This window comes from Chiloscyllium punctatum, chromosome 40 (genome assembly GCF_047496795.1).
Source record: "Chiloscyllium punctatum isolate Juve2018m chromosome 40, sChiPun1.3, whole genome shotgun sequence".
NCBI classification, from domain to species: Eukaryota; Metazoa; Chordata; class Chondrichthyes; order Orectolobiformes; family Hemiscylliidae; genus Chiloscyllium; species Chiloscyllium punctatum.
This window is the reverse complement of record NC_092778.1, coordinates 35,946,297-35,973,991: the sequence shown is the minus strand read 5'-3', so window position 1 is coordinate 35,973,991 and position 27,695 is coordinate 35,946,297. Positions and strand designations below refer to the sequence as shown.

At 42.9% G+C, this 27,695-nt stretch overlaps 1 protein-coding gene across 1 annotated transcript in view; it reads right to left on the bottom strand.

Moving 5' to 3' along the window:
• The window catches only part of flii (FLII actin remodeling protein), an 81,125-nt gene that overhangs the window by 22,610 nt on the left and 30,820 nt on the right, over nucleotides 1-27,695 (bottom strand). Inside the window, exons 11-21 of the mRNA XM_072559553.1 lie at nucleotides 17,984-18,131; nucleotides 15,967-16,100; nucleotides 12,010-12,222; nucleotides 7,688-7,867; nucleotides 7,018-7,097; nucleotides 5,131-5,205; nucleotides 3,726-3,809; nucleotides 2,933-3,104; nucleotides 2,096-2,200; nucleotides 1,715-1,906; nucleotides 968-1,156 (exon numbers count right to left, since the gene is read on the bottom strand). Coding sequence (XP_072415654.1) covers nucleotides 968-1,156; nucleotides 1,715-1,906; nucleotides 2,096-2,200; nucleotides 2,933-3,104; nucleotides 3,726-3,809; nucleotides 5,131-5,205; nucleotides 7,018-7,097; nucleotides 7,688-7,867; nucleotides 12,010-12,222; nucleotides 15,967-16,100; nucleotides 17,984-18,131 — 1,572 coding nt within the window. The remainder of the gene's footprint in view (nucleotides 1-967; nucleotides 1,157-1,714; nucleotides 1,907-2,095; nucleotides 2,201-2,932; nucleotides 3,105-3,725; nucleotides 3,810-5,130; nucleotides 5,206-7,017; nucleotides 7,098-7,687; nucleotides 7,868-12,009; nucleotides 12,223-15,966; nucleotides 16,101-17,983; nucleotides 18,132-27,695) is intronic.

Sequence of the window (27,695 nt, the reverse complement as noted above, 5' to 3'; positions counted from 1 at the left end):
TTAGTTAATAGCTTGACCCAAAAGGATTCTACTCACTGCCCCTTTGTGCAAAGATCCTTCCTCAACTTGTCCTAACCTATCCTTTATTTTCTGGTCTAGCCCGTTCCATTCCAACATTTCAATTTTGTCTGCCTTATTGAAATATCAAGACCTAAATTTTATTTATTCATTTTTAAAAAAAATTATTTTCGTGGGATATTGGTGTTGCTGGCTGACCAGCATTTATTGCCCAACCCTAGTTGCCCTTGAGAAGGCGATAGTGAGCTGCCTCCTTGAACCACTGCAGTCCACCTGCAGTGAGTTGACCCACAATACCATTAGAGAGAGAATTTCCAGATGTTGACCCAGCAAGTGAAAGACTGCTGATATATTTCCAAGTCAAAATGGTGAGTGGCTTGGAACGGAACTTGAAGGTGGTGGCGTTCCGCTTCATCTGTTGCCCTTGCCCTTCTAGATGGAAGTGGTCCTGAGTTTGGAAGGTACAATCTGAGGATCTTTGGTGAAATTCACAATCTTGGTCAGAAACTTGGCTTTTTAAGCAGCCTAATTTTAGAAGGCATTGACTAAACCATTAGGAAAGGTTGCATTCCCATCATCACCCTTAATAAACAGTTTTTAAAAGCTAAATTGAAAAATGATGGGTGTAGGGCAAACCAGGATGCTCAACACTACAACCAGTGATTAGGCTACAAACAAGTGTCCAACATAATGCTTGAACTGTCACAAAACTCTTAGATACTGAACCTTTTAGTTACAATTTCCTCTTGCAAAATAACATTAGTGCCTGTGGAATTAATTCCAGAAGGAAGCAGCGCTGGTTGCAAAAATTGACGGTGGTGTAGCCTAGCAAAGAGTTATTGATGAAATCGCTGGAGTCAGGCTCCTTTTGATAAATCTACTTTTTAACCTAAACGCTTCAATGGGGATCACTCGCTTCTATGGTTTTAAGTGCAATGACATCCAATACCTCAGAAAGTGGCATTGGTGGCTGTCGTGGCAGAAATAAGGCAGTCAGATCTGCTTTAATCTGGTCTCCCTTTTCTGTATCCTTCTTCACTTTACCCATAAGACCTTCTCGCTTCAACACAGTCTCCGCGTTTCTTGTATAGTCCACCTTCAGGACATCATCCCAGTTACGGAATTTAGATTTAAACACCTAGTTACAAACAATAGGTCATATTTGTTAGAAAACAGAATCATTAATATAATTTGATCAAAAGCAAGAGAACATTAATCGATCAGCAATCAAGCACAGGAAGCATCCTGCACAATTTTCACATTTCAATTTTTTAGTTCACTCAGATGATCCAAAATCTCAAAATAGCTAAGTATCATCTCATCTTCCTTCCACAACCTACATATGATTAAACTCAAAGCTTGCTGTCATTTAACTCATTTTTGGCGACAGACATTCTACTATAACATGACAGTTCTGTTCCTCTGCAACCTTATACTATAGAAAATCACGCTATGGAATACTACTGTAGGAATCGCACTGTAGAAGAATGCGCTACAGAAAACCTATTTTTCACGTTCTGCAGAAAATTTGTGTTATGCAAACAACGTCCACAATTCACCAATCACATTATAGCCAGTTTATGCTGACAAAATTCACGTTATACAAGAATGAGTTAATTGTATTTAAACAACATGAAATAGTGGCCCATTTATTTCCTGCACATTCCTAATAGTAACCCAAAGCCAGGTTTCCTACTTGACATTCTGTCCCCTCCAGGTTCCGGATAACAATGGCATGCTTGGGGCGGTGCAACATGCCACACAACTCCTGCCCCAGTTTCAGGGCTGCAGCTCTGACCAATCGAGGAGATTTGCGTCCAATCCAAATGAAAACATCTGACCAGCAATCAAGAATATAGACAGATTGTGTATCCAAAAGACTCTGGACCTGAAGTGAAAAGGGAAACTGTGCTCAAACGACTTACCGAATGACACTAATAAATCAGGATATCAGTTTTAGCTGGACAATCAAATAGATTTAATTGCATAACAACCAAGTTGGGTATTGAACACAAAATCAATCATTCACTACTAAACCCCATACAGAATTCAACACCCATATGAAAAGTTACTGTACCAGTCTCAGTTCTGGCAGCAGATCAACTTTTGGCTTCACTTTGTGCTCTACGGAGAGTTTATAATTAATCTGAGGAAGCTCCAGGTATCCAAGACCCAAGCCAACCTAAAGAAACAACAAATGAAACATGCATTGTACGAGTTGTTCTTGAGTTTAGTGCAGGAACATTCAGACAAAACTGATCTCAGGGAGGCAACAGCCTAATGGTATTATCAATGGACTGGCAATCCAGAGACACAGGTAATGGTCTGGGAATCCAGGTTCAAAAACCACCACGGCAGATGGTGGAATTTGAATTCAGTCTAAATGATGATCTTGAATCCATGGTCAATGACTGGAAAAATCTATCTGGTTTACTAATGTCCATAGGGAAGGAAAATGCCATCCTTACCTGCTCTGGAATACGCGACTTCAGACCAACAGCAGTGTGGTTGACTCTTATCTATCCTCTGTGCAATTAGGATGGGCAACAACTTCTGGCCCAGCCAGTGATGCCCTCATCTTGTGAATAATTTCTTTTCAAAACATGCCACTGCTTTCCTTAAACCATCAAAAAATGTACCTGAATGAGACAACGCCATCATATTTCAATTCACTATCTAAAATATTTCAAGCTTCCCTGGTATAAATAAGAGGTTACTCTGAACATTTTACACTGATACGCTTTCGGCCTCAGGCTACTGTGTAGAGGGTACTGTAGTTTCATCAGCCCTCATTCCAGAAACTAAGAAAAAAAAGCTTTGTATGGATTATATTAGGAGAGTACAGTGCAAAAAAAAAACCTGACGTTTCATCTGCAATCTCTATAAAAAAAAGCAAAATCTTTGTTTCAAAGACCTTGTAAAGCTTGGGCCGCACTGGCTTAAAATCGTCCATCACATGACATTTAATCTCCTCAGGTTGTCCTCCCAATGCCTCCCAGAATTCTGGTGTCTCTTGATTTTGCATTAGTTGTATTATCTCTGCATTTCCTTTTCTCTCGTTTTTATTTATCTTTTCAGCAAACAGTCTGAAAGACAGGAAAATCTGATTACAAAACACTTCAGATAAAACATTTCCACATGCTGAACAACTATTCTCAAACATTGTCTAACCAAGATTTCATAATGGGCATGCTGCCTTCGAATTTAAAAACATAATAAAGCTAACAGCCCACAGTATGATAACTTTGAATGCCTTAGTGTTTCATCAGCATTCTGTCTCTAAAATATTTTGCATTGGCTGACAAATAAAACATTTGGACCTATTCAATTTATCCAATCCACAACTGAAATATACATCTCATGCCCATAATGCCTTGACATCACTACTATTTCACATATTTATCACTGAATTTGTTAACCCTTTAAAATCACTTAAAATTTGTGTTAGTTCACTTTCTCTGGCTTTACTGGCCTATTTTATCTTGCACATTCTGGGTTTACTTCCTAAATAGAACACCTGACACCCAAGAAAGATTCCCATTAATTGGTTTTCTAGACTGTAGAGTTTAAAATTTTGACAATCAATGAAGTTGATCCCGTTTACACCCAAATCAGTCCTGGTGCTTCTCTCTTCATTCATTCATGTGCCTATGTATCCTTTGATAGTGATAAAAACTATATACAATACCCAGATGAAGGAATAGTACCTGGCTTTGGTGCTAGCACTGAGTGTGGCCTGGGAGCCTCTCCAGATGTAAATCTCAAGCCCATGATCGAGGAGAAACACAAAGCTAGAAGAAAAAAAAGCGTTCACATCCTGAAAAAAGACAATGAGGTAAAGAGAAATCCAAGTATGCCATAGGATATTATTCTGAATGTCACTTTTGATGAATTTAGGCTTAATATCTAATTAAATGATGCTGCCCGGAGAACTGCTTTGACGTTTTAGAACCCTATACGCAAGTTCAAATGTATTGGAGATCAAGTTATACAACTCACAGCACAGAAGGTTAATCCCTCTAAACACCACCACAAGTACTGAGGGAATGAGGTTATGGGAAACGTGATGTGAAAGGGAAAAAACAATCTGCAAAATTAGGCTACACAATCATGGAAGTTTCATGTCTAACTACTGATCTTTGCTGGTTTAGCCACTATTAGCTAAAGTAACAGCAGGAAAACTACAACTGTGTTTAACGCCTTGCCATTTTGGAGGGCAGAGACACTTAGCTAAGGTTCCATCATGACTTTCATTTCGTAACATTTCCAATAAATTAGATGTTCATTGTATTGCACATGAAGAAGAACAAGACGTTAAGGAAAAGTGGATTTCTGTACTTATATATTTCACCAAATGACAAGGGGAAAAAAAAACTGGAGGGGCAGGAAAAAGTGACAGAGAACAAGGTGGGTGGAGGAAATCAAATTTCCATAATGTATTAGGTTCTTAGTTCCCCTTTGTCAAAAGAGGAAAGAAAAACTGGGAATATCAAACCAAGCCACCTGCATTACTTTCCAAAAAGCCACTCCCAATCCAACTCTCCTAAATGTGCCAACTCCTGCTAGAATGCAGTTATACAGATGCAGCCTGCACCCACACTGGAAGGTGTCAAGCCTTGGTGGATGGATTGCAGTTCCCCCATTACTCCATTCCATTCCAAACACCATTTCCACCCACACTATGAGATGGCTCAGTTATTCATTCTTTATATGAGAGTCCAGATAAAAATTACAATTGTATACTATTAGAACTCAGTTTAGTCTCCTGTTCAGCACACTACTGCCATGAGCAAGATGGTAAAGTTGTGCAAGTAAAAGTATGCCCACTTGCATTCTGTAAATCACAACAATGCAGCCAAAAATACTGTCATTCTGAACTGAGAGTCTGGAGAGAGTAAAGCAATCACTGATGGCTGCAAGCCCATCTCTGCTAGCAAAGTAATTTCATATCACAAAATAAGAACACAATACAAGCTACTAGAGGAACTTCCCTGTATCGTATGACTGTCAATGCCAGTTGGGGCAAAATGATTAAAATACAGCTTGACTGATTAATGTGAGATGAACAAGAGAATCACAAATCTAAACAGCGTCAAATACCATCCTACATACCGAGGATCCAGTGACAAGCCTTTAAGTGGAACAGACTCAAGCTTTATGTTCTTCTTACCGTAGCACCGAAATAACCTGTGTGGGGGAAAATAGTTTATAAAAATAGAAAAAGCATGCAAGAATTGCAATTACCTATTTTCAATATACAACAACTGAAAAAAGAAGTTGCTTAAGATGGGTCAAAAATAATTCTAAAGCTGGGGACTTGCATTTAGCTAAAGTTACTGCATTGACCAGCAAGAATATGTCCAAGCTTTTGGGAAAGAGACAGACCTTCAAATAAAAATCTTACTGAAGGTATTAATAGACACAAAGTAAATTTAAGTGATAGTTTATAATAGGATCAAATGTGTTATTTACTTTGAATTAAATATACTATGTTAAAAAATTCAGTTGCTGAGAACAGCAGTGCATATCTGTCTTATAAAGCAATTTCAGCAATTTAACTAAGTTATCATCTGTAACAGGAAACGGTTTACATGAAAAACATTAGAAGATGTTTACTTAGACATTTTCAAAATGGGAATTAAATACATCAGAGCAACGTAGTTAATTTGATCTCACCTTTTAAACCCACTTGACTTTAAGGCTATACTTGGTTTTGACTCCCACCTCATGTGCAATACCATGGATAGCTATTTATAATAGTTACATTAACATACTAAAACCTTATTTATGCAAAACATAACAGTCTATACGCATCCTCTCCACTAACATTATGAAAACATCCATTTATGCAATTAGGTTATAGATTGGCACATTTGGATTTGAGTTTATGGAGATAAACTGCTAGGAGACATCATATTCCAAAAGGAGACATCATATGCCTAAAGCCACAATTATACGATTGTGAATTCAGAACCTAAAACTAGAATCATATTGCATAACATCTTACAACAACAGCTCACAAGCTCCAATGGCCAGATAGTGGTTTGGACAGGGTAGACTGGAGTTGCAGATCATGACTAGTTAGAAACATGCAGCACTTGGTGGTTAGCACTGCTGCCTCACAGTGCTTGGGACCTGGGTTCAATTCCACCCTCAAGCAACTGTCTGTGTTGAGTTCGCACATTCTCCCAGTGTCTGCATGGATTCCCTCTGGGTGCTCAGGTTTCCCCTCTCAGTCGAAAGATGTGCAGTTTCGGTGGATTCTAAATTTCCCATAGTGTCCAGGGATGTGGATTAACCATGGGAAATGTCGGGTTAAGGGATAGCATAGTGGCTGGGTCTAGGTGGACTGAATGGGCTGAATGTCCTGCTTCCACTCTGAGGATTCCCATGCTTTCCTCAGAAAATTGAGTTTCCCCTCAGATAATTACCATAGGTAGGGAAACCCCAACAAAAGACCTTGAGAGATTTAGATTTCAGAGATCCTGACATCACTTCTCCTCAACAATTAAAAAACCTACTTTAACTCCTGGGTAACAAGGAAACTAAAACATCCAACTCACCACTAGTATCCCAATATCCCCTCCCCCTGACAACCAACTCTTATCACCGCCCCTCTAACCAGGACAACCTCCAAATGCCTAGCTCAACACACCTCCAGCCAACCCACCCAACCAATTCCAACAATGCCCAATTTGGGGTGGGGGACTGTGCAGATTTCAAGGCTGATTCTTGGATTGATTTCTGCCAATTACTGACAAGGGCTCTCAAGGGAAGAACTAGCAAAAACAGGTATTTTTATGTGTGTGATCAGCGTTGGAATTAGAGTTTTTGACCCTTATTGGTGCTGATTTTCCACTGTCTTTATCCTTCAGTCTGTTAATAATTATAAACTATATCCAGCCTAATAATGAAGATGAACAACCCCCATTCTCATCATCTGACTTCCTTCATTCTATCCTCTGCATTGGAAAGCCAGTTCTTCCCTAAATCCTTTACCTGGTGATGTACTGTGTCTCTTCCACTGTGTAGAAACCACTGGCTGTTCCTCCTTCAATGTAGGCAATATTATCAAATACCTATAGACATCAAAGTAAATATTAAAACCAGCAAAAAAAGCTTTAATTTAGATATAAATTTGACAAAACTGACATCCATACTGAAGTTTGTCTACAGTGTAACGCATCTATCAAGTCCCATTTAAAAGGGTGCAAGTTGCCACAACCCATTTAGTGAAATCAAATTGTCAACAGAAGTTGCAAATTAAAACTCAGTTTAAAAGTACCAAAATTTTTCGCATTGTGCTGTGAAATGCTACAGCAAAATGAACTTTTCAAATGAACTGTTCCAGGAACCAAACTATTGAGAAAATATTAAGTGAGCTGCAAAGTGCAATTCCTAGAAATTTGAAATAAAAACAGGATTAAAAGGTTTAGGCCTATACATGAAGGTAATTGCTTGGGTATGTTGTGATGTGCCATAATACCAATGAAACTACCCATCATTAATCTGAACATTCAAAGAGAAGGACAATACTGGAAGAGGATGAAAACAAAAAGTATTTAATCGTGAATAATGCATGCTAATCAAAGTGATACAATCCAGATCACAACTGAATCAATACTGATATCCATATCCAATCACCTGCTATACTTAACCAAATACTGACCAAACTAAATTCTTCACTCTCATCACCCATTTCCTCACGGATTGTCCTGCACTGTGCACCTAAAAAATTCCGGAGATTGACAGCATGGATAGCAGCACAAGCTTTTTTATCCATCGTAGCTTCCTGACCAATCCAGTAGAAAATCTGCCAGTTTAATGCACCATTCTCATCAAGGGTTGTCTGCAAAATGAAGTTACACAGAAAAAGAAATGTTCAAAACTGCAAAAGGTTTTGAAGTTGAGCATTATTTCTGATATTTGGCAACTCATACCAAAATCAGCATGACCACAAAAACTGAGGGAGCTCAAGACAGCTCCCATCACCTTCTCAGAAGAAAAATTATAAACAAGTCAGTTTTCAGCTTTATCAATAGAAGAATGAAGATGGGATATGTTAATTATATAAATTAAATTTCTGTATATACAGGTAGAAGACATTTATAGAATGGTTAGTTTATGTGCCTGTAAGGTACCCCTGTAAAGGACAATGCCATTGGCATGCTTGATTCTTAGCAGTCAGTCAAACCATGGGAGCAGGAATGCATCATTTAATTTAAAATCATCTGTGGATGGAAATATTGTAAGTTTCCTTTGAGGATTTGATATAATGTCTCCTTAAGAGGCTGTCTTTCACTTGTGAATTGACTTCCAACAAAAGCAAAATATTGTGAATAATAGAAATCTGAAAGAAAAAAGGTTTGAAGAAACACGGTAGGTTTGGCATCATCTGTGGAGAGAGAAAAACAAAGTTAACATTGAGTTCATTCTGCCTTCTTTGGAGCTGACAGAAGAGGTGAAAATATTATGTTATGCTGTTGACAGGAGCAAAACCAACTGAAATGAAGGTTAGGGGCAGATTGTTTGGCGAGAAAGATTAGAGATCAAAGGACAAAGGCAAAAGAAGGGAGGAGAGAAGAGGGCTAGATCACAGATGTTAATCACTGATCAAAGCCACCTGTATCTAGTCTCCCTACTTCTCTAACCTGCCCCTTACCCTACCTTCTGCTCCACTTGCTCCTCCCTGTTTTAAGGTCCGGATTCAACTTCCATTTGCCCAGAGGTGTGTCATAACACTTTTAAGTAAGGTGATGAAAATATTTTCACTTCATATTCACATCATATTTTCACTTCTCGTCAGCTCCATAAGAGAGTAATAATGGACTTGAAATGTTAACTGTTTCATACTCTACAGATAATATCAGACCTGATAAGATTTGAGAAGACAGTCAGTCACACAAGGGTTAATTATATATGTTTTATTCCACGAGTAAGTTGATCTCAAGTAAAGGCGACTGTGGTTTCTTCCGTCAAATGGCTACCAGGAATTTAACGAGATTGAAACAAGAAATATTTCTTTACGAAGAGTCTGTAGAACACACAATACCTACCACATGCTGCAGAAACGATGACATAAATGGGAGAATTAAATACTTGAAGTAAGAAGATTTCAAAGAAACTAACTTCTACATAGAGGAAAGAAAAAGAAAATTCTGATTTGATTCTACCTTCAGTTTTGAATGGCGAAGCTATGGAACGAGTTTAACAGCAGCTTATATTTTTATACAACTCCTTTAACATAACAAAAAGTCTCAAGGTGCCTCTCAGGTTCATTAAAGAAAGTATCATGCTGAACTACTGGATGGCATGGTGGCAAGCACTGAGCACTGTTGCCCCACACAGTGCCAGGGACCAGAGTTCGATTCCAACTTTGGACGATTGTCTATGTGGAATTTCCTCTGGGTGCTCCAGTTTCCTCCCACAGTCTAAAGACATGCAGGTTAGGTGAATTGGCCATGCTAAATTGCCCATAGTGTTCAGGAATGTGTAGGCTAGGTGCATTAGTCAGGGGTAAATATAGAGTACTGAGGCAGAGAGAAGATATTCCTGAGCTTGAGGTCTAGTCTCCCACAATAATGGCTACCAATGGTGGAGTAATTAAAATCAACGGGCTATCTCAAAGGTTACAGGAAATTATAGAGATAGAGACAGAAAAAAAAAGAGCATGAAAGGTTTTTGTAACAAGTGAGAGAATTAGATATCAAGACATTGCTTGAGAAGCAGCCAGTGCAGGTCAACATGGGGTTTGCGTAAAGATTGTAGCTCTGGTGCCAGTTGCCATGATTGTGGGCATGTTCGCCGAGCTGGGAAGTTGATTTGCAGGCATTTCATCCCATGTCTAGGTGACATCTTCAGTGCTTTGGAGCCTCCGGTGTAGTGCTGCTGTACTGTCTTCTGGAATTTATTTGGCTCCGTTTCTACTGCTTCCGGTTGCTCGTTGTCGTGGCTGATATATTGGATCCAGGTCGATGTCTTTGTTGATGGAGTGCATAGGTGGGTCTATGCCTCTAGAAACTCTTGGGCTGTCCTGTTTAGCTTGTCCTATGATCGTTGTGTTGTCCCAGTCGAATTTGTGGTCCTTGTCATCTGTGTGTATGGCTACTAGGGACAGCAATTAGGCACAGTGGCTCAGTAGTTGGCACTGCTGCCTCACAGCACCAGGGACCAAGGTTTGATTCCAGCCTCAGACGACTGTCTGTGTGGAGTTTGCACATTCTCCCCATGTCTGTGTGGGTTTCCTCTGGGTGCTCCGGTTTCCTCCCACAGTCTAAAGACGTACAGGTTAAGTGAATTGGCCGTGTTAAATTGCCCATAGTGTTCAGGAATGTGTAGGCTAGGTGCATTAGTCAGGGGTAAATATAAAGTAATGGGCAATGGGTCTGGGTGGGTTACTCTTCGGAGGGTCGGTGTGGATTCGTTGGGCCGAAGGGCCTGTTTCCACACTGCAGGGATTCTAAACCGGTCGTGGTGTTGAGTGGATAGTTGGTGTTCGTGGATGTGGATTGCTAGCTGTCTGCCTGTTTGTCCTATACAGTGTTTCATGTAATCTTGTCAATTATGTTTATCTTGCACATGAAAGGAATAGGGTTTTTTTTCTGGTGAGTTGTTGTCTGAGGGTGGCTGTCAGTTTATGGACTGTCATAAATCTGAGTGGTTGGAGAAGTCTGACTGTCAGTTGAGATTTTTTTATATCAAGGTTCGTGCGTTTAGTGTGCTGGATCGTGGCATGTCCTCACCACGTTGTTTGTCTGTTAGGCATCTAGCACGAGCATTACAGTGGAAAATAGACGAAGAGGATTGTTGAGAGTTAAGACACAGAGTTTTGAATGACCTCAACTCTGGAAGGTGGGGTATGGAAGACTAGCCAGGACTGCAGTGAAATAGTTAAGTCTTCTGGGAACAAAAGGGATGAAATGATAGTTAAGGCAGCAATAGATGAGCTGAAGAGAGGCAAAGCTAGTGATGTTAGATGTCGAAAATGACAATGACTGCATGAATCAGAATCAAAAGCAACAAAGTTGCAAATAGACTGGCTTATTTCTACCCATCCAGCACTAAAAGTCAGATAATCAGTCTAATAATTTAGCAACAACGGAGATATTAAGGCAGAGGATGGGGAGGTAGAGGTGGGAGTTGTGAGCATATATGCTTACATTATTATAGATGAGAAACAGGAGGGAACTGAGAACAGAACCCTGGTAACAACAGAGGTAATGGTGTAGGAAAAGTAAGAGAAGTCATTGAGAGTGACTGTCTGACTAATGAGATGGAGAAGAATGAATTCAGTCAAGAGTAGTCACATCCACAGGATGGGAGTGGAGTAACTAAAGAACAACGTTCTAAGCTCTGCCAAAACCCAGAGAGAAATTGAGAAGGATGAAGAGAGGAAGTTTATCTTGATCACAGTCACATAAAATTCATCTTATCTTAAATCTGTCCAAAAGGATTAAAGGAAGAACTGCTATATTTTGCACTTTTCTCAGTGCAGTTTAGATTCTGTGCAAAGTAACTACTGGGCGAACTCCTGATTTTACTCTGTAACTTGCTTTTCATTTACTCTACTATAAATAAACTGGTTATTAGTGAACATTTTCCACTTTTCTAACAGGATATTCAATCTCTATTGCAATGTTCTACAGTACAAGATTAACAACTATTTTTGTGGATACTATCCTATGCAAATCATAGTTCAGGATGCCATCAATATATCCACAGATGATCCCTGCTAAAAACGAAGCTCACACTGTATCTCGTCACAAAGTGTGTGTTTGTGAATACCAGCATCTGAGAAAAAGGTTACAGAAGAAAGTCATAAAGTTATTTAAATAAGTGTGACATGATACACTTTGAATTCAGCAAAATTCCTATCTGAACCGTTACAGCATTGCAATGTATGTTGCTTCATGCAAATATTAATTGAATTAACTATAATACAAGAATTCTGCTGAAGCAGATTCCTATTATACTCCTTAGATTTATAGTTACCTTCAACACAATGTAACAATCCGCTTCATAGAACTTTCCATGAAAAGCCTCATCAATTTGACTTGGAATAAAATTCTCAATATGCCAAACCATGACCCCTGGGATCTGACCAACATCTTCAGTGAAGAATTCGGAGTAATCAAGTGGAGGTTTCTCAAGACCTTGATCCCAGCGCTTGGTCTTTAAGTCTGTGCTCTTCACTTCCCCCACCTCCTGCAAAAAAACAGATGTGGAACAAAGTACTGTTCTAGCAAAAATCTACAAGCATTTCAAAATCTGAAGGTCAGGTAATTGGAGGACAAAGTTGATTAACATAAGCCCCTATTCACATTAGACAGAAAATTCATGAATGCATGACACAGATCATTGAGCAAATAATTGTTCAGTGCTGCTCAACCATATTCGAACACTGGCCACTCTAGTCCCGTAATACATACAGGGATGATGTGAGGAGGGGGCGGTGACTTGTCAGTTTATTGGCAAGCACAGAAAGATCAAATCTAGTGGTACTTCCATTAGCAAGCCTGTCAGGTATATGTCATCCAGGATGCCAGCTCCTAACCCGGCTACAAGAATGTCTCCCATACTTTATCTGGGAGGACCCAGAAGTGGACCCATAAAATACCAGCAATTATAGGACAAGGCCTTAGATAGTCTTTCAGTGGCCACTTTTGGCAGTAGCTCACTGGTTAGCATTGCTGCCTCACAGCGCCAGGGACCCAGGTTTGATTCCAGCCTCGGGTGACCGCGTGGAGTTTGCATATTCTCTCAGCGTCTGCGTGGGTTTCTTCCGAGTGCTCCGGTTTCCTCCCACAATCTAAAGAGGTGCAGGCCAGGTGTATTGGCCATGCTAAATTGCCGATAGTGTTCAGGGATGTGTATGATAGAGGCATTAGTCAGGGGTTAATATAGGGTGGCGGAACGGGTCTGGGTGGGTTGTTCTTTGCAGGGTCCGTGTGGACCTGTTGGGCCGAAGGGCCTGTTTCCACACTGAAGGGATTCTAATTCTGAATTCTAATGCTTAATGGCCTCAATTCATCAATATTCCTTGACCCTTCTCTTGGATTAAATTGAAAGCTGGTATCAAGAAAGTGACGTGATCCCCAGGCTCTCCGGTCCTGTCCCTTCCACACAATGATACAACCTGCAGCACCTCTCATCCCACGTCAGGGGGCATTTTAAATTCCACCACTTGTGTTCAATTGTCTTACAGTGGTTGTGCTCTGGGACTTTATGAATCAGAAGACTGTGGGTTCAAGTACCGGACTAGGCATTTGAACCTGTAATTATTGCCGACACTGGGAAGCATAGCATTGCTGGAAATTGTGTCATTCTACAATTTAAGCAGATTTGTGATGGAACTCTTCTGTGATCCGGAGCAATCCACAAGTTCATTTTCAACTTACTCACTCTGCTTGCGCCTAACTTTAAGTACACAAAGAGACAAGCAGGTAGGGATCATTCATTGTTTTCAACAAAAATAGGTGGGGGGGGTCGCGGAGAAAGAAAGGCAAAATGATGTTGAAATGCAGATCCTCAGTCACCACTAATCTTGTAACTGAAGAAGCTGCACCTTAAGATGGTGCCGTCCTGATGATTTATAAACTTTTCACTGTACTCATTACAGTACATGTGTCAATAAAGCTAATTCAATTCAATTCACTCAAATGCTTGTATAGATGAAATTAAGAGCTCAAATAGGAAGGTTATTTTGGAGCCAGCTGTTTTCAGTGTTACATAGAACATAGAACATAGAACATAGAACAATACAGCGCAGTACAGGCCCTTCGGCCCTCGATGTTGCGCCGATCAAAGCCCACCTAACCTACACTAACCTCCATATACCTATCCAATGCCCGCTTAAATACCCATAAAGAGGGAGAGTCCACTACTGCTACTGGCAGGGCATTCCATGAACTTACGACTCGCTGAGTGAAGAACCTACCCCTAACATCAGTCCTATATCTACCCCCCCTTAATTTAAAGCTATGCCCCCTTGTAATAGCTGACTCCATACGTGGAAAAAGGTTCTCACTGTCAACCCTATCTAACCCCCTAATCATCTTGTACACCTCTATCAAATCACCCCTAAACCTTCTTTTCTCCAAAGAAAACAACCCCAAGTGCCTCAGCCTTTCCTCATAGGATCTTCCTACCATACCAGGCAACATCCTGGTAAACTTCCTCTGCACCCGTTCCAGTGCCTCCACATCCTTCCTATAGTATGGCGACCAAAACTGCACACAATATTCCAGATGCGGCCGCACCAGAGTCTTATACAACTGCAGCATGACCTCAGGACTCCGGAACTCAATTCCTCTACCAATAAAAGCCAGTACGCCATATGCCTTCTTCACTGCACTATTTACCTGGGTGGCAACTTTCAGAGATCTGTGTACATGGACACCAAGATCCCTCTGCTCTTCCACACTACCAAGTAGTCTACCATTAGCCCAGTAATCCATCTTTTTATTACTCTTACCAAAGTGAATCACTTCACACTTAGCTACATTGAACTCCATTTGCCACCTTTCTGCCCAGCACTGCAGCTTCTCTATATCCCGCTGTAACCTGCCATATCCTTCCTCACTGTCTACAACTCCTCCGACTTTCGTATCATCCGCAAACTTGCTCACCCAACCTTCTAACCCTTCCTCCAGGTCATTTATAAAAATGACAAACAGCAATGGTCCCAAAACAGATCCTTGCGGAACACCGCTAGTGACGGCACTCCAAGATGAACCTTTGCCATCAACTACTACCCTCTGTCTTCTTCCAGAGAGCCAATTCCTAATCCAAACCTCCAACTCACCCTCAATGCCATATCTCTGTATTTTCTGCAGTAGCCTACCATGGGGGACCTTATCAAACACCTTACTAAAATCCATATATACCACATCTACCGCTTTCCCCTCATCTACCTCCTTCGTCACCTTCTCAAAGAATTCAATAAGGTTTGTGAGGCACGACCTGCCCTTCACAAAACCATGCTGACTATCCTTGATCACATCATTCTTATCCAGATGTGCATAAATCCTATCCCTTACAATTCTCTCTAAGACTTTGCCCACAACAGAAGTGAGACTCACTGGCCTATAGTTACTAGGATTATCCCTACTCCCCTTCTTGAACAAGGGAACCACGTTTGCTAGCCTCCAGTCCTCTGGCACTACTCCTGTCGACAAAGAGGACACAAAAATCAAGGCCAATGGCTCTGCAATCTCCTCCCTTGCTTCCCAGAGAATCCTAGGATAAATGCCATCAGGCCCAGGGGACTTATCTATTTTCACCCTTGCCAGAATTTCCAACACCTCTTCTCTACATATCTCAAAGCCATCCATTCTACTTATTCGTGCCTCAGTATTCATATCAACAACAATGTCCTGTTCCTGAGTGAATACTGACGAAAAGTATTCATTCAGCGCCTCCCCAATCTCTTCAGCCTCCACACGCAACTTCCCATTACTATCCTTGATTGGACCTATTCCTTCCCTAGTCATTCTTTTATTCCTAACATACCTATAGAAAGCCTTAGGGTTTTCCCTAATCCTACCAACTAAGGACCTTTCATGTCCCCTCCTTGCTGCTCTTAGCTCTCTCTTCAGGTCCTTCCGGGCTACCTTATAACTCTCAATCGCCCCTATTGAACCTTCACGCCTCATCTTTACAAAGGCCGCCCTCTTCCATTTAACAAGGGATTCCAACTCCTTATTAAACCACTGTTTTAAGTTCAACACTGCCCATCTTCAAAAACCAAAACCTTGCAGATTAAGTGTTATCCAAGATGAAAGTGCCAATAATCACATTGAATGATTCAAATGCATTGTTTACATACTTATAAATCAGCTTTATGCTGTTAGTAAAAATAAGTTACAAATTAAAAAACACATGGTCAAGAGTTTTCTGTATTGCTTTTGCTACATGTTTTCAAAAGGTCAGAATAACTTCTTTACCTACCTCCATTTTTTTGTTTTTTTCTTGTGCTACATCACTCATTCCTTTTAGCACTTGTTTGGCTTGGTCATCTTGGCTTGAGTCCTTTCTTCTTCGCAGACGCATTTTGCGGGCTATTGGATCTCGAGTAGTGACTCCTATTATCAAGGAGGAAGAAAATATCTTTAAATTTGACAATTTTTTATGTTCCAAATACCATGTTAAATCCCATTCTCCCGATGAGAGGATATTACATCATGATAGATACATTGGTCTTAGCTGATGTGAAAAACAACCACTTGAATGATGCACTGAAAAAACATTGAGACCCACATCACACTGGACAGACACATTCATAGGGGTACAGAGTGAGCACCGAGGAACAGTGGGAGAATAGCATTGGGTCTGAGTGACAATATTGAAGCAACAGTAATTAAAGTTGCTTTTGATATCTAACAAGCACCTAAGATGGCCTAAGAGTGCTTGATGCTGATACAGGGGCACTGATATAAAGTGTTTCCCACCAGTTATGATCAGAGCCAAATTAAAGATATCAAGTTTTTTAACCTGACTATGATCATCAACCGCACCTGAGCCAAGGATGGTTTTTAAAATCAGTCCTGGGCACTTTGAACCTCACCACTAAAAACTACTGATTGGGCTTCTGCCTCTTAACCTCCAGTCACATACTATTATTAACTGTCTTACTGCTATAAAATATCTTTCATCTTTCTCTAAGCAATTGCACAAGAGGTTGATGTATGAAGGTAAGCCTGCAAAATCTATGTCAGAGCTGGAGAATTCAGTATATTAGAATAACTGAAAATACCTTGCAGGAAATAGGACTTCAGTAAGACGTTCGACAAGGTTCCCCATGGGAGACTGATTAGCAAGGTTAGATCTCATGGAATACAGGGAGAACTAGTCATTTGGATACAGAACTGGCTCAAAGGTAGAAGACAGAGGGTGATGATGGAAGGTTGTTTTTCAGATTGGAGGCCTGTGACCAGTGGAGTGCCACAAGGACTGGTGCTGGGCCCTCTACTTTTTGTCATTTACATAAATTATTTGGATGCGAACATAAGAGGTGCAGTTAGTAAGTTTGCAGATGACACCAAAATTGGAGGTGCAGTGGACAGCGAAGAGGGTTACCTCAGATTACAACAGGATCTGGACCAGATGGGCCAATGGGCTGAGAAGTGGCAGATGGAGTTTAATTCAGATAAATGCGAGGTACTGCATTTTGGGAAAGCAAATCTTAGCAGGATTTATACACTTAATGGTAAGATCCTAGTGTGTGTTGCTGAACAAAGAGACCTTGGAGTGCAGGCTCATAGCTCCTTGAAAGTGGAGTTGCAGGTAGATAGGATAGTGAAGGCGGTGTTTGCTATGCTTTCCTTTATTGGCCAGAATATTGAGTACAGGAGTTGGTAGGTCATGTTGCAGCTGTACAGGATATTGGTTAGGCCATTGTTGCAATATTGCATGCAATTCTGGTCTCCTTCCTATCGGAAAGATGTTGTGAAACTTGAAAAGGTTCAGAAAAGATTTACAAGGATGTTGTCAGGGTTGGTGGATCTGAGCTATAGGAAGAGGCTGAACAGGCTGGGGCTGTTTTCCCTGGAGCGTCAGAGGCTGAGGGGTGACCTTATAGAGGTTTACAAAATTATGAGGGGCATGGATAGGATAAAGAGACAAAGTCTTTTCCCTGGAGTGGGGGAATCCAGAACTCGAGGGCATAGGTTTAGGGTGAGAGGAGAAAGATATAAAAGAGACCTCAGGGGCAACGTTTTCATGCAGAGGGTGGTACGTGTATGGAATGAGCTGCCAAAGGATGTGGTGGAGGCTGGTACAATTGCAACACTTAAGAGGCATTTGGATGGGTATATGAATTGGAAGGGTTTGGAGGGATATGGGCTGGGTGCTGGCAGGTGGGACTAGATTGAGTTGGAATATCTGGTCGGCCTGGACGAGTTGGACTGAAGGGTCTGTTTCCATGCTGTACATCTCTGTGGCTCTATGACTCTATAATTATCTGTACCTCCACCAGCTGCTGCAACAGTGGCTGGTGATGCACCAGCCAAGCGAAGCTGATTTTGCAAGGAGAAGTCGATGTTATAAAACTCTGCTGTTCGATCCACTGGTTTCGGTGGCATAACTAAATTAGGGTTCTCCCGAATATCCAGAACCTAAGAATAGAGACAAAACTAACATCTGTAAAAAAAGTGTTAACTAAGGCAGAAATACAAAAGAAAACATTAAAAAGGTCCAAAGTAAAAACAGAAGTAGCACAAGAATTAACTCATCTTTTGGTTTCTGATTTTTCCTTTTATACAGTTAGAGAACCATTCCAGTTTTAAAACACTTAACGATTATGCCTTTCAATACAAACTTTCCATAAGTATGTTTAAGACAGAGATGGAGAGATTCCTGATTGGTAAGGGGATCGAAGGCTACAGTAAGAAGTCAGGGGTATGGGGTTGAGAAACAGATTAGCCAGGATCATATAGCAGAACAGATTGAATGGAATGAATGGCCTAATTCTGTTCCTATACCTTATGATGTATGACATTTGCATATTGCGATTAACACCTCAATGTTTCAGTACTGTTTTGTTTTATTAACCAGTTTAAACACTTATTAATCTTTGCTAAGTATTGTCAGATAGCTTTTCTCAATTTATTTTTGCATTGATTTCTTTTGTGACTTCCAGTACTCAGTCTCGATTTACTTTGATCAGCATTAATCCAGATTATTACTTAATTACCTAGTTAAGAGTTCTGTTGTATTCATTCATGCAACATAAGCATCACTGGCTGCCCTGCATTTATTTCCCATACCTCGCTGCCCTTGAGGGGGTGGTGGAGAGCTGCTTTATTATGCCACAGGTTAACCCAACAAACCCATATTCTGACCCAGCGACAACGAAGGAATTGCAAGACATTTCCAAGTTGGAATGATAAGCAGTTTATAGAGTCATAAAGTCTTACAGCTGTACAACCATGGAAACACACCCTTTGGTCCAACATGTCCATGCCAATCTAGATATCCTAACCTAACCTCGTCCCATTTGCCAGCATTTGGCCCATATCCCTTTTAAATCCTTCCTATTCATACAGTTACAACATTGAAATGGCATCTAGATGGCTGTATCAGCCTCCACCATTCCTCAGGCAGCTCATTCCATACATGCACACCCTCTGCGTGAAAAAGTTGCCTCTTATATCCCATTTAAGTCTTTACCATCTCACTTTAAACTTATGCCATATAATTTTGGACTCCCCTACCAAGGGGAAAAGACTTTGGCTATTCACCCTATCCATGCCTCTCACGACTGTAACAACCTCTGTAAGGTTACCCCTCAGCCTCTGACACTCCAGGGAAAATAGCTGCAGCTTACTCAGCCTCTCCCTATAGCTGAGACTCTGCAACCCTGGCAACATCCTTGTAAATCTTTTCTGAACCCTTTCAAATTTCACAACATCCTTCCAAACTAGGGAGACCAGAATTCAATGCAGTATTCCAAAAGTGGCTTAACCAATTTTAACCCTACTGCGAATCCTCTTGCAAGGATGCCTGCCTTGAAGAAGTTTTCCTCCTCCTCTCTACAAGAATCTCAGGGAGTCCCTCTCCCACTACAACTCCCAGGTCATATCTTCTGCCCTGAAGCTCTTCAACCATGTCGTGAAACAAACTCGCTACCACAGCCACATTTGCTTCCTCAGTGCCTGCCTCCGTAACCAACTCATCGCACACGGACTCCAGACCACCTTTAAACCAGCAGAGTTCCGACCCGAACAGGACAAATAATACAGACTACAGATTCAAAAACACCAGCAACAGTTCTCCTTCAAGATCCTTCGCTCCACGCTTGCAGCAATGCGCCGGCACCTAACCTCTCTACAGTCAGCCCTGCCTCAGCTGAGGGCCACACTCTCTCAGAATTGCAAAGGACCCACTCTGTACTACATCCTCAGGAGAATTCATACCTCAACAAACAGGATTTCAATTCCATCTCAAACATCAAAAACTGTAAGTACAACAAACTTTTATCTCCCCACCTCCGTAACCAGCGCTCCTCAAACATTCCAGAAGATTCCCCTGGCCTCGGAATCTATTCCGCCAATAGCCATGCGGCTGATGCAGCTGTCACCCCCATGCTGATGGATGATGTCACTTCTGCCCCCATCATGGCCACTCCCACAACCACTTCCACCCCTCACAATTCCTCATACATCACACGTGACATCACTTACGCCCTTCACATCATCGCTGATGTCACACACTCAGTGACTTCTGCCACCCCTACTGCCGTGGTCACCACCACTTCTGCCCCCACCAGCGCCACTCACCTGCATTCTGCTGACATGCCCCCCACAGACCCCACTGTCACTATCCCCACCCCCCAGAACCCCAAGGGGAACACTATCCCTGCTCATGACTTCACCCCCATTCCCCCCACCATCACACCCACTCCAGTTACAGGTTCCGCACCCACTCCCAGCTCTACACCCACACCAGATCCCAGCTCTGCCAAGTTTTCACCATCCCCCCCAGACCTCCCCCTCACTGAGGACGAACGATCAGTCCTCAGCAAAGGACTCTCTTTCATCTCCCTCCGTCCATGCATCAATGAATTTAATACACGTCGTGACGTCGAACAATTTTTCCGTCGCCTCCGAGCTTACTTTCACAATCAGGACTCCCGCCCACCTTCCGATGACCCCTTCGCCCACCTCCAACACACTGCATCTACCTGGACACCCCGCGCTGGCCTATTACCTGCCTTCGACCTCTTCATTTCCAACTGCCGCCAGGACATTAACCGCCTCAACCTGTCTACCTCCCTCCCCCACTCCAACCTCTCACCCTCACAACGCACAGCCCTCCAATCCCTCTGCTCCAATCCCAACCTCACCATCAAGCCAGCAGATAAAGGGGGCGCAGTGGTAGTCTGGCGTACTGACCTCTTCACCGCTGAAGCCAAACGTCAACTCGAGGACACCTCTTCCTACTGCCCCCTTGACCATGACCCTACCCTCCATCACCAAACCATCATCTCCCAGACTATACAGAATCTCATTACCACAGGAGATCTCCCACCCACAGCTTCCAACCTCATAGTCCGGGACCCCCGCACTGCCCGGTACTACCTCCTTCCCAAGATCCACAAGCCTGACCACCCTGGCCGACCCATTGTCTCAGCATGCTCCTGCCCCACTGAACTCATCTCTACCTACCTCGACACTGTCCTATCCCCCCTTTTCTAGGAACTGCCCACATACGTTCGAGACACCACCCACGCCCTCCACCTCCTCCAAGACTTCCGTTTCCCCGGCCCCCAACGCCACATCTTCACCATGGATATCCAATCCCTCTACACTTCCATCCGCCATGACCAGGGCCTCCAAGCCCTCCGTTTTTTCCTCTCCAGACATCCCCAACAGTACCCTTCCACCGACACCCTCATTCGTTTGGCCAAACTGGTCCTCACCCTTAACAATTTCTTTGAATCCTCCCACTTCCTCCAGATCAAAGGGGTAGCCATGGGCACACGTATGGGCCCCAGCTATGCCTGTCTCTTTGTTGGCTACGTAGAGCAGTTGATCTTCCGTAATTACACCGGCACCACTCCCCACCTCTTCCTCCGCTACATTGACGACTGCATTGGCGCCACCTCGTGCTCCCGCGAGGAGGTTGAGCAATTCATCAACTTCGCCAACACATTCCATCCTGACCTTAAATTTACCTGGACCATCTCTGACACCTCCGTCCCCTTCCTGGACCTCTCCATCTCCATTAATGACGACCGACTTGACACTGACATTTTTTACAAACCCACCAACTCCCACAGCTACCTGGATTACACCTCTTCCCACCCTACCTCTTGCAAAAATGCCATCCCGTATTCCCAATTCCTCAGTCTCTGCCGGATCTGCTCCCAGGAGGACCAGTTCCACCACAGAACACACCAGATGGCCTCCTTCTTTAGAGACCGCAATTTCCCTTCCCACGTGGTTAAAGATGCCCTCCAACGCATCTCGTCTACATCCCGCACCTCCGCCCTCAGACCCCACCCCTCCAACCGTAACAAGGACAGAACGCCCCTGGTGCTCACCTTCCACCCTACCAACCTTCGCATAAACCAAATCATCCACCGACATTTCCGCCACCTCCAAACAGACCCCACCACCAGGGATATATTTCCCTCCCCACCGCTTTCCGCCTTCTGCAAAGACCGTTCCCTCCGTGACTACCTGGTCAGGTCCATGCCCCCAAACAACCCACCCTCCAATCCTGGCACTTTCCCCTGACACCGCAGGAACTGTAAAACCTGCGCCCACACCTCCTCCCTCACCTCTATCCAAGGCCCTCAAGGAGCCTTCCACATCCAATGTTTTACTTGCACATCCATTAATATCATTTATTGTATCCGTTGCTCCCGATGCGGTCTCCTCTACATTAGGGAGACTGGGCGCCTCCTAGCAGAGCACTTTAGGGAACATCTCCGGGACACCCACACCAATCAACCACACCTCCCCGTGGCCCAACATTTCAACTCCCCCTCCCACTCTGCCGAGGACATGGAGGTCCTGGGCCTCCTTCACCGCCGCTCCCTCACCACCAGACGCCTGGAGGAAGAACGCCTCATCTTCCGCCTCGGAACACTTCAACCCCAGGGCATCAATGTGGACTTCAACAGTTTCCTCATTTCCCCTTCCCCCACCTCACCCTAGTTCTAAACTTCCAGCTCAGTACTGTCCCCATGACTTGTCCGGACTTGTCCTACCTGCCTATCTCCTTTTCCACCTATCCACTCCACCTTCTCCTCCCTGATCTATCACCTTCATCCCCTCCCCCACTCACTCATTGTACTCTATGCTACTTTCTCCCCACCCCCACCACGCTCTAGCTTATCTCTCCACGCTTTAGGCTCACTGCCTTTATTCCTGATGAAGGGCTTTTGCCCAAAACGTCGATTTCAAAGCTCCTTGGATGCTGCCTGAACTGCTGTGCTCTTCCAGCACCACTAATCCAGAATTAACCAATATCCTGTACAGCCACAACACGACGTTCCAACTCCTGCACTCAATTCACTGATCAATGAAGGCAAGCATACCAAACACCCTCTTCACTATCGTATCTACATGCGACTCCAATTTCAAGGAACAATGAATCTGCATTCTGAGGTCTCTTTGCTTAGCAACACTCCCCAGGATCTTACCATGAAGTGCATAAGTCCTGTTCTGATTTGCAAAACGCAGCACCTCACATTTGTCCAAATTAAACTCCATCTGCCACTCCTCAGCCCACTGGCCATCTGATCAAGTTCCTATTGTACTCTGAGGTAACGTTCTTCGCTGTCCATTACACCACCTAGGAGGGGAACTTGCAGGTTGCTGTTGATCCCATGTCTCTGCTGCCATTGTCCTTCTAGATAGAAGTGGTCATGAGTTTGGAAGGTGCTAAGGATCATGGATGAATTTCTGCAGTTTTAAACTTAGGTTTCTGTAATGTTTCCTCCTTATACTTATTACTGTTCTCTACTTCACTTTCCTCCTCTATGATACTCCTTAAAACATAATGCTAAGCAAGCTTTTAGTCATTTGACCTAATAATTCTTTATGTGGCTTAGTGTCATTTCTTTTCGCTATACTCCTAAGAACTGATTTGGGGCATTTATTACACTAGAAGTGCTATATAAATCGTTTGCTCTTTTTCTTATGCAAATATGTCATTTCTGACAGAAATGCTGAAGATAAACAGTGTTTTGCCATACCTTTGCTTCAGTTACTCTTGAAAACAAATTGGTGCTAGCGGTTCATATACAACAAAAAGTCCAGATTTAATAATTTGGTTAATGGTGAACAATAGAAGTGGCCTCAATATCTCTGGATTAGGGACATAGGTGATGGATGGATGGATAAACTTACTGATACAAAATCCCAAAGCAACAGCCCCAGCTCAAGAAAACAGTTGAAAGAAGATATTTTACTCCAAGGATTTTTCATGCAGTGAATTACTTTGAAGTGGGATGACTTAGAGAAATACAGCAGCCAATTTTTAAACAACTCAATTTTTAAAAATTGATTCAGGGGATGTGGGACTCACTGGCCAGGCCAATATTTCTTGCCTATCACCAATTGCCTTGGAGAAGTAGTTGATGAGTTGCTTCTTTGAACCCTTTACAGTCTTCTCACAAGGCGGTGAGAAGACAAATTCCTGAATTTTGAACCAATGTCAGTGATGACAAGAGTTCCAAGTTGGGATGATGTGTGGCTTGAAGAAAAACTTTCCAAGTGTTGGTGTTCCCACGTATGTGCTGTCTTTGTGCTTCTAGGTGGTCAAAGCCTCAGGTTCAGAATGTACTGTCAAAGGAGCTGTGGCAAGTTACTATAATTAAAACATTTCAAAGTACTTCACTAGACTGTTACAGAATGACTTGGTGAGGCATAAAAGTTAGCAAAAATATGTTTTTTAAAATAACATACACTTTTCCACAAGAAACATTAGGCAGGATGTGAATGCATTGGAAAATGTGTAGAAGAGATTTATGAGAAAGATTTCATGGATAACAGGTTTCAGATATGAGGATAGTTTGGATGCTGTTGGGACAGTTTGCTTGAAGAGGAGAAAGGCTAAAAGTAGATTTGACAGTTTTTAAACTCACAAGGGTCAAGACAAATTAGAGAGTGAGAAACTGTTCCCCCTCACAAAAAGGATTGAGAAACAAAAGGCAGAGTTTTAACATGGTTTCCAAAAGAAACAAATAGTCGATGAGAAAATCAAACATTTTCAGACGGTGTGCAGCTAGGGTCTAAAATGCATTGTCAGGAAGTGTGGTGGATGCAAGTTCAATTGATGCATTCAAGAGGTCGTTAGATAATTATTCAAATAAAAGAAGATGCAAATTTACAAGGAATGGAAAGAAATTGGCATCAATTCAAAATGCTCAGTGAGCCAGTCCACACGCAATGGATGAAATGGCTTCCTTCTGCATTACAATTCTATAATTCTACAATAAACACTAGATGTCAACTAGTTGTTGTCAGAAAACTTCTGAAAACGAATGTAGAGTTTGGATGACGTCGCCAAGGGACCCACATAGATGGGAGAGGGTGAAGGATGAAACAAGAATCCAGTGTTACCTCTGGTACAGAAACAGGGAAGATAAGCTTTTTCCAATGATTCTCTGGCTCCAATTAGACAAATAAAAATGGAAGAGGAAAGCGCAATTCCAGCAAACTGGACAGCTGTGAAGAACTAGGAGACAGTGAGGTCTGCAGATGCTGGAGATCAGAGTTGAGAGTTTGTTGCTGGAAAAGCGCAGATCAGGCAACATCTGAGGAGCAGGAAAATCACGTTTTGGGCCAGAGCCCTTCAGACAGTGAGTGGTGGTGGGTTGTTTTTCAGACTGGAGGCCTGTGACGAGTGGAGTGCCACAAGGATCAGTGCTGGGTCCTCTACTTTTTGTCATTTACATAAATGATTTGGATGTGAGCATAAGAGGTGCAGTTAGTAAGTTTGCAGAGGTCACCAAAATTGGAGGTATAGTGGACAGCAAAGAAGGTTAGCTCAGCATCTTGATCGGATGGGCCAATGGACCAAGAAGTGGCAGATGGAGTTTAATTTAAATAAATGCGAGATGCTGCATTTTTGGAAAGCAAATCTTGGCAGGACTTATACACTTAATGGTAAGGTCCAAGAGAGTGTTGCTGAACAAAGAGACCTTGGAGTGCAGGTTCATAGCTCATTGAAAGTGAAGTTGCAGGTAGATAGGATAGTGAAGGCGGCGTTTGGTATGCTTTCTTTTATTGGTCAGAGTATTTAGTACAGGAGTTGGGAGGTCATGTTGCAGTTGTACAGGACATTGGTTACACCACTATTGGAATATTGCATGCAATTCTCGTCTCCTTCCTATCGGAAAGAAGTTGTGAAACTTGAAAGGGTTCAGAAAAGATTTACAAGGATGTTGTCAGGGTTGGAAAATTTGAGCTATAGGGAGAGGCTAAACAGGCTGGGGCTGTTTTCCCTGGATTGTTGGATGCTGAGGGGTGACCTTTTAGAGATTTACAAAATCATGAGGGGCATGGATAGGATAAATAGACAAAGTCTTTTCCCTGGGGTGGGGGAATCCAGAACTAGAGGGCATAGGTTTAGGGTGAGAGGGGAAAGATATAAAAGGAACCTAAGGGGCAACTTTTTCATGCAGAGGGTGGTACGTGTATGGAATGAGCTGCCAGAGGAAGTGGTGGAGGCTGGTACATGAATAGGAAGGGTTTGGAGGGTTATGGGCCAGGAGCTGGCAGGTGGGACTAGATTGTTTTGGGATATCTGGTCAGCATGGGCGGGTTGGACCGAAGGGTCTGTTTCCATGCTGTACATCTCCATGACTCTATCAGGAATGAGGCTGGGTGCCTTGGGGGTGGAGAGATAAATGGGAGGGGGGTGGGGCTGGGAAGAAGGTAGCGGAAAGTGCAATAGGTGGATGGAGGTGGGGGTAAAGGTGATAGGTCAGAGAGGAGGGTGGAAAGGAAGATTGACAGGTGGGACAGGTCATGAGGGCAGTGCTGACCTGGAAGGTTGGAAGTGGAGTAAGGTGGGGGAGGGAAATGAGGAAATTGATGAAGTCAACTTTGATGCCATGGGGATAAAGGGTCCCGAGGCAAAAGATAAGGCATTCTTCCTCCAGGCATTGGGTGGTGAGGGAGTGGCGATGAAGGTGGCCCAGGACCTGCATGTCCTCGTAGAGTGGGAGGGAGAATTGAAATGTTAGGCCACAGGGTGGTGGGGTTGATTTGTGGGTGTGTCCCAGAGATGTTCTCTAAAGCGCTCTGTGAGATGGCGTCCAGTCTCCCCAATGTAGAGGAGACTGCATCGGGAGCAACGGATACAATAAGTAATGTGTGGAAGTGCAGGTGAAACTTTGATGGATGTGGAAGACTTCTTTGGTGCCTTTGACGGAGGTAAGCGGGGACATGTGGGCGCAGGTTTTGCAATTCCTGCTTTGCCAGGGGAAGGTGCCACCTGCCAATCTTACTTTCAACCCATCTGCTCCACCCTCCACCTATCACCTTTACCCCTACCTCCATCCAGCTATTGCAATTTCAGCTACCTTCTCCCCAGCCCCACACGCCTCCCATTTATCTCTTCACCCCCAAGGCTCCCATCCTCTTTCCTGATGAAGGGCTCTGGCCCGAAACATCGATTTTCCTGCTCTTCAGATGCTGCCTAACCTGCTGTACTTTTCCAGCACACACACTCAGTTGTGGAGAACTGTTCGTCGAGAGTGATGTGGTCAGCTGTACCAAACATTGGAGACTGAGAAGGCCAAGGAGGTAGTGTTCACTTCATCGTATTCACATAAGATGTCATGCAACTTTTATAAAAACTGTCTAGGGTGGCATCCTGTCTGGAAGGACTCACATATGGAGCACTGGGCTTGACAGTCATAGTTTTAGGATGATGACAGCATTGAAACAGTCAGCAAAGCACCGATTAGGATTCTATGAATAACAGCTGGATGAAATGGCCAGTTACGATGCTAATAGCAGGAATTATTGCTGAAGAAAAACATGTTGGCTCTGCCAATAAAAAAAAACTCTTCATTACGCTTCAAATTGTACTTCTAAACATTTTTCTGAATTTAGTCAAATTCTGCATCTTTGACAACTTGTTGAGTACTGCACTGGAGTGTGAAGCTAGACCATGTACTGATGCATTGTCATGAAGCTTTGACTCAAACTATGGAC